The 11,289-nt window shown below is 44.7% G+C and overlaps 1 protein-coding gene across 1 annotated transcript; it reads left to right on the top strand.

Annotated features, from left to right (window-relative positions):
- The first annotated feature begins 512 nt into the window (after positions 1-512).
- LOC137528143 (CCN family member 3-like) lies at positions 513-10,478 on the top strand. Its single transcript, XM_068249417.1, has 4 exons — positions 513-616; positions 1,589-1,787; positions 5,354-5,553; positions 8,444-10,478. The coding sequence occupies exons 1-4, from the start codon at positions 551-553 to the stop codon at positions 8,771-8,773; spliced, it is 795 nt and encodes a 264-aa protein (XP_068105518.1). The 5' UTR covers positions 513-550; the 3' UTR covers positions 8,774-10,478.
- The last annotated feature ends 811 nt before the right edge of the window (positions 10,479-11,289 follow it).

Consider the following 11,289-nt stretch of genomic DNA (forward strand, 5'->3'; position numbering starts at 1 on the left):
ATAATAGATTGTGCCCATCAACTGAGATTATTTTCAACCAATCCGATCAGAATTTCTGATCGCTCGAACGATTTTTCACTAGAAATTGGACCGTTAGTGGCCACCTTTACGCTACGTTAAACAGTTTTTAACTAGCTTCGCTTCTAAAGGAAAATTCTGGGGGCTTCTCCTTCCGGTATTATGCAATACATAAACAGTGACTCATGTTATTTAGGCAACAATGTTTTCATGAACAATTTATTAGAATTTTTTTTTCTATTGAACACATATAAAAAAACTTGTGTATTTTTAACAAACGATGTAAAAGGTCATCAGTAAGAACCACAATTTCTGCAGAAAGATGCAGTAGCCTGTTCCGCAGTCTCACCCGCAGGTTTATCTCTCTGTGGCAGGCTTCCTGTTTGTGTTTACGCACGTTGCTGTGAGGTCCGCCAGCCTTTGTGTGATGATACACAGAAGTCCTCATCCAATAGGATTGCGTCTCCTAAAATGATATATATAGGATCCGTCTTGTTAGGAGCCACAAGGGTCTCTGAGGTCACTGCTGGAGATGGGATCTTATGCTGCGCTGTTCCTTATTTTATTACATGTGGCGGTGGCATTAGGAGGGAGGCGGGTAAGATGCTTTGGTCACTGTGTTATGTTTATATTCTTTGTATGATGGAGGATTCTTCCACGTGGTGGGAACCCTCGCTCTTCTCTAGGCTATATGCTTGTATGGAAATAGAAACATCACTGGAAATAATAGTGCTAATTTACACCCTTAAGAAATGCTTGGCCTTCAAAAGGTATCAGTTTTAAAGGTTACCTGAAGGGAAAAAAGGAAGTAAAACTGAATACTTACCTCAGTAGTGGGATACTCCAGAGGCTTCCCCCACCCTTCTTCACCTCACCGATCCAGTGCAGGGACGCTCTGAACACATTTTGTACTCCGGGCAGGAGCAGCTACTGCACAGCTGCAGGCAATACTTGAGCCTGGACAGCATAACCACACCCATACACGGACCATAGCACAGCCACAGAGGATAGAGCCTGTTATTAGTCGCTCGTCTAGTCATTTGTCACATATTCACAGACCAAGTTTGGACAAAAGTTGGGCAAAAAAGTTGCACGTGTGGTGGAGCCTTTAAAGGGAAGGTCCTAGCAACCTAAAAATAAAAAAATCACTTACCTCGGGCTTCCTCCAGCCCCTGGCAGCCGTCCTGTGCCCTCGCTGCAGCTCCGGTGGCTACCGGGCCCCTCCGGTGGAGATGCCCTCCTCGCCAGGTCGACTCCTGGGTCGGCTTCTTCTGCACTCCAGCATGCGGCGCACTGGCTCAGCATGCGGCTCGCCTGCACAGTAAAGTCCGGATGACATCAGTGTGGCTCTGAGAGCCACTCGCGCATGCGCAATGGGGATCTTGCGCCGTAGGGGATCCCGGACCACCATTTGTGAGTGGAGCTGTAACGAGGGCACAGGACGGCTAGCAGGGGCTGGAGGAAGCCCCAGGTAAGTGGCTGTTTTTATTTTTGTACTGCTCAGATGTGTCCCTTAAATTGTACTATTGGTTTAAAACTGTTGTCATTCTTCTCTTTGTTTTCCTATTAGGGATGCACTCAAGTCTGCACATGCCCTGAGAACCCCAGCTGCCCTCTGGGCCCCACCCTGGACACCTGTGGCTGCGGATGCACAGTGTGTGCCCAGGGTATAAATGAGGAATGCGATGGATTCAGACCCTGCGACGAAAAGAGGAATTTGACCTGTGACTTTCAGCTGGGTGCTAAGAAGAAGCAAGGAGTGTGCAAAGGTGCGTAAAGCATGTAGTATTGGAAGTATTGTTTATTAGGATACGTGTTCCCTGAACAGGGTTAGGACCCTAGCGCACTAAAACATAACTTTTATTAGTTCTATTAAAATCAGGTATATCAAAGGTACAGCATTTATAAAACAAAAAACAGCTGCGTTGGTGTTTGACACTATTGTGTCACATATGTATCATATCACTGGGATGGATCACTTTCAGGCAGATAAAGATTGTACATCTATGTGCATGTGTCGTGGAGAGGAAAGGGATCTCCTCTCCAGCACCTATGCACAGCTAGTACATGCACAAATAGGTCCTGCTGATCACACCCTCTTGCACCAAACACAGGTATAATGGACAGTAGGGGATCACACCATGCAAACAGTGTACAAAATTACAAATAACGCGACATGTTTTGGCTAAACGCCTTCGTCCGGAGTGGATACATATATACAGTGCTGTGCATCAAACATATACAGTGCCCCTGCCCCACATAACTGTCAGCATATATAGCCCCTATCAGAGCTGAATGCCGTCTTTAACTCACAGTCTTATATACTGAGCATTACCTCTCTCCCCTGGGCGTCACCCAGCAGGGTGTGTGCTACCTGTCGATCATGTAGTATATCCCATTCATTATCCAGATTTCTCCTATCTCCTCATAGTTCCTCCATATCCCCCCTATCTGCGCATATGGCTGTATGTTAAAGCGATCTGATCGGCGCATTTGTCACCTATAAATCATGATCAAGCGTGCATAACTGTTAGATATACGCCCCAATTTTTTCCTCGGGAATCCCTCTTTTTGCTCTGTCTCATGCGGCCTTATCTGCGCATATAGCTATGTGCTAAAGCAGCCTGATCGGCACACTTGTCACCTATGTGCCGACAGGGCCGGTTTAAGCAACAATGGGGCCCCAGGGCAAAATAAACCTGCCCCCCCCCCCCCCCCCAACAGATACTCCGGAACAAAAATCGGCATTAAAAGACCTTTTTTTGCAGCTGGTATAGTCAGGGTGTGAAGCCCCAATCGGTCGGAGCTCCACATTCTGGCTACCCCAGCCTGCATGGGGGACTAGGGGTTAAAAAGTTTCAGGAGGGGGGACCCCACATCATTTTTTTTTTAAAAAAATTCCCACACTCTAAACATACAAAAAAAATTTGGGAAAATAGGAAAAAATTCCAGGGATCTTCATGCAGCCATATTGTGGCTGTATAGCGATCCCTGGCCAAAGCACTGCGGCTGCGTATGGACCCCCAGGAAACCCCATCAGGAAATGTATTGCTCTTTCTTTTGATGCATGTAAAATTACACTACCGTAGGTTTGCTACTAAAAGTGACATGTGCATGTGCATGTACTAGCTGTGCATAGGTGCTGGAGTAAAGCCTGGGGGGTCTCTGCTGTCTTCATAGGAGTTAGCAGAGTTGTTTTTATAAGAGCCAAGTATGCTCACTGGAAAGACCTGTGATTTGGAATTAGCATATGACTAGGATCTGGGCCTTCGCAGATCTCACACTTGTTAATTAACAAACCAAGAGTCTTTTCATACAGGAAGAGCCCAGGAAACTAGTCACAGCTTGAAACCAGACTCCTTGGCACCGCTAGGGGCAGATTCAGATGCATGTGATATATGATTTTTGCATATTTACAGAATACCGTAAATAGGATAGTTATGAGAGCTGTATCATTGGATTCGTAGAGCCGGGCTGAATCTTTTGATATCAGGCTAGAGGGGCAGGGGGCCTCTACAACCAAGTTATTACACTTTTCAGGAACTGGACCCCCTACCCTAATCAAGTATGATGTCATAGGAATTGTCATCATCTGAGTAATATTAATCTGTTATCAGCGCCACTTTGGCATTTATCGGTTTCGAGTTACAGCGTTGTATGAGTTTAAACTTGAATCTCTCTCCAAGGACTTGAACTGTGGTTGCTTGGTAATTCAGAGGGGGCAGGCATTGCCACACCCCCGAACCAGCTTCATCAAAAGCACATTGCCAGCAGGCGGACCTCAGTCTTCCCGTGTACCATCACCTGATCAAGCCAGCCAAAGGACCATGTGGCTGGCGGCTATTTTCCTGGACTGAAACAAAGGACATTTTCCATATGCTCAGATTTTCCCAGAAAGGACATATTTCCACGGACCTAAGTATTTTCTTCCCTTTTATCTTCTATACTGTGCAATTATTTGTCTCTATAATTGTTGATTTAAACGATTTTCTGTATATATTAATTATTTATATTGCATTTTGATAAAACAACGCTAGAACGTCCTTTTGTTATTCAGCTACCCTGCTATTTAGCCGCGCAAACTGAACCTGGTCTCTGAAGAGTCGCTACTATTGTCGCTAGCTAGACAGAATAGAGTTTGTTTAACCGTTTTTATTTGCAGGTCTAGACTTAGCCAGTCAGTGGGTGCCTCTGTCCCATGGTAACAGAGGTGGTGGCAGTTCTACCCTGAAATAGTGTGTAGTTTATAATTACCGTAACTCACAGGCTCCCTTCTAGTCGGTCTGCTGCCAAAATTCCAGCGGTTTCTGCGCACTGATTGCGACCACAGCTTGCATGGTCTGTGTGCTGAAACCAATTGGAAGGCATTTTCCGGCCACTAGGGGTCCTGTGACAAGCGGAAGGGATATTTTTGCCATGTGCAGAGCGGGATGAAGAACTCACCTCTCCAGGATCCATCTGCAACCTCCTTGGCACTTCATCTCTATGGTGCAAGCGCCACCTGTTGGTCATCACGTGACTGGTGGTGTTTATATTATAGAGACGGAGTGTCTGGTAGGATGAAGACGGATGCTGGAGAGGTGAGTTCTTCACCATTCAAATGAGCACACTGGATGGAGACGGGATACCTCGCTGGCTACTTACACTGGGGGTCGGCAGCCTATACAGAGGGGGGCATCTGGCTGCCTATACTGGGGGGGAGGCATCTGACTACCTATACTGGGGGGCATCTGTTTACCTATATGGAGGGGGGCATCTAGTTGCCTAAAATCTAGCTACCTATACTGAAGGAGACATCTGGGTGCCTATATTTGTGGTGCTACCTAATACTTGTCACGCCCTCTCTGGCTATACCAGGGGGCTACCTAATACAAGGGGGCACCTCTGCCTACCCTGGTCCTGACATCACACTGTGGGAGGGGCTTCACCACAATATTAGCCATACAGAGCCCCTTGATGATCCATTTGAGAAATGGAAAATTTCTTGTGGGAAAGGGGGTATCGGCTACTGATTGGGATGAAGTTCGATCCTTGGTTACGGTTTCTCTTTAAATGCTTACAGGGATGGAGATGTTCAGATTGGTTGTGGCAGGGAGTTCCAAAGTGTAGGTGCAGCATGACAGAAAGCTCATTCTCAGTTATGTGGTCATAAATGTCAAACTAAACAGGTGGCTTTTCAGTTTTGATTTCAACGTGTCCAGGGTTGGAGCTGTCTTGATTAACTTTGGCAAGGCAAAAGGAACAGGAATTGGAGGGTGACGTCACAAAGAGTAAACGTGAAATGTATGAAATGAGGCAGCAATTAATGAGTTAAGCCTGTGTCATGTGTCCACAGAAAGAGAAGATGATTCAGAAGAAGCTACGGACCCCTCACCCTGTAACCCTGCTACCGAGTGGACCCCCTGCTCAAAGACCTGCGGATTTGGAAACTCGATACGGATAGTCTACGAAGGGGAAAGCTGCACCCCTGTGGCTGAGCGGAGGCTGTGCATGATCAGACCCTGCATGAGGCAGTACGTCAGTGCCAACTACACGGTGAGTGGAAACTGTTAGTACATGGCACATGCTCTTATAATCTCTCGTTTGGACTATTGTAATATATTGCCTTGTGGACTACAACCTAACAGACTGGCACCGCTACAATCTGTACTGAACTCGGCTGCTCATCTCCTCGCTTTTTCTCTGCTGCTCCTCTCTGCCAAGCTCTTCATTGGCTACCAATCAACCAGAGGATCCAGTTCAAACTCTTCACCCTAACCTACAAAACTCTCCACAATCTCTCTCCTGTGTACATCTCCTCACTAATTTCCAGATATCAACCCAACCTGCATCATGATCTGCATATGAGTTTCTTTCGTCCTCCTCTGGAATCAACCCCTCAGATTCACATATACAAGATTTCTCACTTGCTTCACCCCTCTTCTGGAATGCCCTTCCACAACACATCCGTCACTCTCCAACCTTTGAAATCTTTAAACGCTCTATCAAAACTCACTTTTTCTGACAAGCATACGCCATTCCCCTTTCGACCTCTCGCCAAGTTGTACTCCTTCTAGATAACCTAAACAGACACTGCCTGTATGTATACTTCCCCACCTCTTGTTTCCCATATTCCTTTAGATTGTAAGCTTGCAAGGGCAGGGCTCTCTCACCCTTTTGTGTCTTGGAATCTGTTATTCATTTCGCAGCTTGCACTCTGATATACATTTAACATTTTGTACCCCATGTTCGTCTTCTTACTTTGTACAGTGCTACAGAATATGTTGGCGCTTTGTAAATTAATAATAATAATAACATACTGGGCTTGGGATAGGTGCCAGAGGTGGACATAGGCCAGTGCAGGCCATGCTGACGCATAGGAGCCCCATGTCCTCTGGGGCTTATGCAGCTGCACAGCAGTCAGGGCCAAAATATCCTCTTGGTTCAGGGGCAGCCGAGGCAGAGGCGAGAGAGGCTCCAGCCTCAGGGCGCAGTGTAGGAGGGTCGCACAACTCACTCAGCTATCATTCCCCTATTGTGTTTGAAGCAGAGAGAAATAAGAAAAGGGGATGCAAAGCTGTGACTGCAAGCCAGATAACTAGAGATTAAAGAGTAACTTAGCCCCCAAAGTGAAATTTAAATCTCTACAGCAATGTTTTATTTAGTATTAAAGTGATCCAAAAAGCCAATGCAGAACTTAAAAATCAATATAATTTTGTTACTATGTAGCCTTTTGCCCAAGCTAATGACGCAAAGCCGCATATCTGATACTGATGAGCATGCAGAGCATGCCTATGTCTGCCCGACCACCCTCTCCCCCCTCTCCCCCCCAGGACCAGGTGCCGATATATTCGCACCACAAACAGCTGACCGCTCTGACAGGGAGAGAGAGCGGGAGCACTTCCAGCGCCGCCACGGCAGAGCAGCCGCCGCCGTGCATCTCTCTCACATGTCTCACATGTGACTCGGCGGCGGCTGCTCTGCGTGGCTGCGCTGGAAGTGCTGCCGCTCTCTCTCCCTGTCAGAGCGGTCAGCTGTTTGTGGTGCGAATAGATCGGCACCTGGTCCTGGGGGGGAGAGGGGGGAGAGGGTGGTCGGGCAGACATAGGCATGCTCTGCATGCTCATCAGTATCAGATATGCGGCTTTGCGTCATTAGCTTGGGCAAAAGGCTACATAGTAACAAAATTATATTGATTTTTAAGTTCTGCATTGGCTTTTTGGATCACTTTAATACTAAATAAAACATTGCTGTAGAGATTTAAATTTCACTTTGGGGGCTAACAGTTACTCTTTAAGATACTGGGGGGTGGGAGGCCCTGGGGCACCTCTTAGTCTAATAGCAATCAGTGTGTGACGCTGGGGTGGGAGGGATGGAGATGCGCACTTTGGTGTCTCAGCCTTGGGTGCCGGAGGACCTTGTTCCAGCGCTGTCTTGTTTCATGTATGCTTCGGCACGCAGCATGTTGATAACCCGTCTTTCACTCCCTATGTCACTCCCCACCTTGTAGTTGTCTTTCCCTCCATGTCATTTTTCATACCTCCAAATGTTTCAATATAAGAAAGAGGGACACTTTAAGACACACCCTGCCACACCTCTAACCACACCCCCACCACACCCCCTACTCACTGATACCAGAAAGTATTCAGAAGCAAAAGACGATGTTTTAAAGAGGAACTACAGTGAAAATAATGTAATTAAAAAAGTGCTTCATTTTTACAATACAGTAATTATGTATAAATGATTTAGTCAGTGTTTGCCCATTGTAAAATCTTTTAAATCCCTGATTTACATTCTGACATTCATTACTGTTGGCAGGTGATGTAGCTGCTGCATGTTTTTTTGGCAGTTGGAAACAGCTGTAAACAGCTATTTCCCACAATGCAGCAAGGTTCACAGACAGAAAAACTGCCAAGAGTACGTACTCAGAATGTCTTTGTGGGAGGGGTTTCACTACAATATCAGCCATACAGCGCCCCCTGATGGTCTGTTTGTGAAAAGGAATAGATTTTTCATGTAAAAGGGGGTATCACCTACTGATTTGGATAAAGTTCAATTCTTGTTCTGAGTTTCTCTTTAAAATTCAGACCACACTGGTTCTCTCTATCATCATTAGTTCTCCTTCATGTTAACATTTAATAAGGAATGTATCAATTTAAATTAGAGAAATAATATTTAGGATGTATTAAACACATTTTTCAGTAGAAAATTAGGTATATTTACATAGATCTGTACATCAGTCCTGAAAGAGGGATAAATGAGGGAGAAAAAGGGGGGGATTTGGTTCCCAAAGAGGGACTGTCTCTCCAAACGAGGGACCCTTGGGAACTGTGCACTATACGCAGTTTTCTTTTTACCCTTTCATCCTCTTTTGTAAATATATATATATATATATATATATATTCTTATTTTATTTTATTCATTCACTATTTTGCCTCTCCTGCAGGTCCTGAAGTCCAATAATGTCTGCACTCACACCATGCGCTGGTCGAAGCCGATGCACCTGCATTACCGCGACTGCCTGTCCCGACGCCCTCTGCTCCCCAAATTCTGCGGCCATTGCTCTGACGGACGATTCTGCAGCCCTTCGCTGAGCGACACCCACTCTGTGAGCTTTGTGTGCACCCATCCGCCTCGGAAGATCACCCGCCCGGTGATGAGGGTGCGGCGCTGTAACTGCGGAGGGCATCGGAGGAAGAAGGGAAGGAAGGAACAGGCAGAGAAAGATGTGGAGTTAAAAGAAGAAGACAGAAATGATATTGAAGAAGATGTGTAATCCCTATATACATATATTAAATCCGATCAAGCAGGAAGTATTGAATCTGAGAGCATGGACCGGGAGGACAACTGCATATGATGTCATATCCTCTTCCCTCAGCTGTTAATATCCTGTGGGAGTTTCCGACATGTCAGAGCGCCCACCCACGCCTACACACACCTTCCCTTTACACAGCTGAAATCTAAAACCACACTAATGTTCCCCTCCAATAGACGATCATCCACCCTCTCCCTTGTAAGTTAAAAAACATACCTTAGGGCCATTTGGCACTAGGGTGCAGTATCCATTTCCAAATCAGACGCGACACCCTTTCTCATACCTCTCAACTTTTTGAGATAAGAAAGAGGGACACTTAAAGAGACACTGAAGCGAAAAAAAATATGATATAATGAATTGGTTGTGTACTATGAATAGTTACTAGAAGATTAGCAGCAAAGAAAATATTCTCAAATTTTTCATTTTCAGGTATATAGTGTTTTTTCTATCATTGCATCATTCTATAATATGTGCAGATTACACAACACTCAGCATTCAAAATGATTCTTTCAGAGCAGTCTGTGAACTAATGACCTCTCCTCTGGCAGAGAAAAATAAATTTGTTCACTAAAAGTTGAGATAATAAAAGTCAGAAGACAGCCCTCTCCAGGACTTTAAAAGTCGTAGAGCTTAATGGCTTTTTTGCATAGAGATAACAACTGGAGTTTCTTAACTTTTCCTGTACTGGAAACAATTAGACTGATGTATCTGATCTTAATGTTTTATTTCTTAGCTGTACTACACATACAAATCATAATATCATATTTTTCTTTCGCATTAGTGTCTTTTTAAGCCAACCCCAACGCCCCAGACACACCCCTAGTCACGCATACCATAAAGATTTCATAAGAAAATTATGTTGTTTTATAATTTAAACCACACTGGTCCTTTCTATCATAGTTAGTTTTCCTTCATATTAACATTTGAAAATAAATATATATATTTAAAGGATGGAAATAAAGTTTAAGGGCCCACTCTCACTTAAGCGATTAGCAGGTGATTCCCGTTAATCGCCAAAGTGCTAGTGCAATAATAACCTTGTGACAGTGATCTCACTGCTGCGATTGCCACCGATCAGGGGTGTTTCGCAATTAGTGGCAATCGCAAAATGTGTTCCCTGCAGCATTTTGCTGCAATTCACGACCGATCCTGATACAGTTGTAATAAAAACTAACGGCCATCGCTAGGGAATAGGAGAAATGTAGTCCTGCATACAACAACAGACTTGGTACTGGAGGTGGCATCAACCCTTCCCAATAGCCCGTCTGCTATAAGTACAGAGTGAGGATAGAATGATGATGTCATCAGGATGTTCACGACTATTTTGGGACAGCTGCCAGTTTTATTTTTTAATAGTTTTAAAGTGAACCTAATCAGAGAAATTTCAAAAAAAAAAGAGACAACCTAGGGCTCTCTCAATCAGTTCCGTGTTTAAAATATCAATCAAAACTCAATCTGGAATGCCCGAACTGCTGTCCATTAATTGCAAGGGTCTCAGCAGGTGATTGATGGTCTCAATGCTTTGATCTGTTTTTGTTCTCTATTTTATTTTATTTTTATTTTTTTTATAAATGAAGGTTTTTTTTTTACATCCTGAATATTGAGATGCTTGCCTGATGTGACAGTTATACTTGCCATTGCCAACTGAATAAAACTGTCACATGTTTCCTTTCTCTTGATACTTGATTTCCTCAGATAATTAAATAAAGATGACAGCAGAAAGGACTGATGGGAAGTTGAAAGTACGCATGTTATACACACTTGTGCAGGCAGGGGGCAGTCAGTATCAGTAAACAGATTAGGATTATGATGATGATAGATGCCTGTGGTGGAGAAACTGGCTACAGCCTACATACGGTAGCTGAGCTGTGCAAACATGAGGGACGATTTATCAAGACACGTTCATGGAACCCAACAAAACAGAACAGAGACCCCAAAAAGCAGGGAGAGAGCGAGGGACAGAGAGAGAGGCAAACATACATTATGAAAGACACCCGATGTCACATGACTTGTGTGAGCGAGCTCCCGAAGTCATGTGACATGCATCAGGGAGCCTTATGGAGGATCACTGCTGTGAAGAGGTGAGATGAGAAGACCCTGGGCACGAGTCTAGATGAGGGGACCCAGTGGGAAACCTCATAGACCAAAGCCGCTCCCTGTAATAAATTGCGGCAAACTCGCTGCTGCTAAAAGCAAAGTGCCCAACAAGTGCATGTATACAGACCATTAATTTGCCCACCAAAATATGTCATTAGTGATATTGTTGTCAAATTTCATCTATAGTTTCAAGCACTGAAAACAGCAAAAAAAAAATTAACAGCTCAAACCATCTGACTCATTTTCATGGGTTAAGGCCGCATACACACACTCAACTCATGTTGCCCATTGGGGATCAGAATCTGATCCCCTTAGGCGACATCTCTGCTATGTAGCTGATGACGCTCTGTGTTGCCATGGGGGGATGGAAGGACAACATG

The sequence above is a fragment of the Hyperolius riggenbachi genome, chromosome 8, assembly GCF_040937935.1.
Source record: "Hyperolius riggenbachi isolate aHypRig1 chromosome 8, aHypRig1.pri, whole genome shotgun sequence".
Lineage (NCBI taxonomy): Eukaryota > Metazoa > Chordata > Amphibia > Anura > Hyperoliidae > Hyperolius > Hyperolius riggenbachi.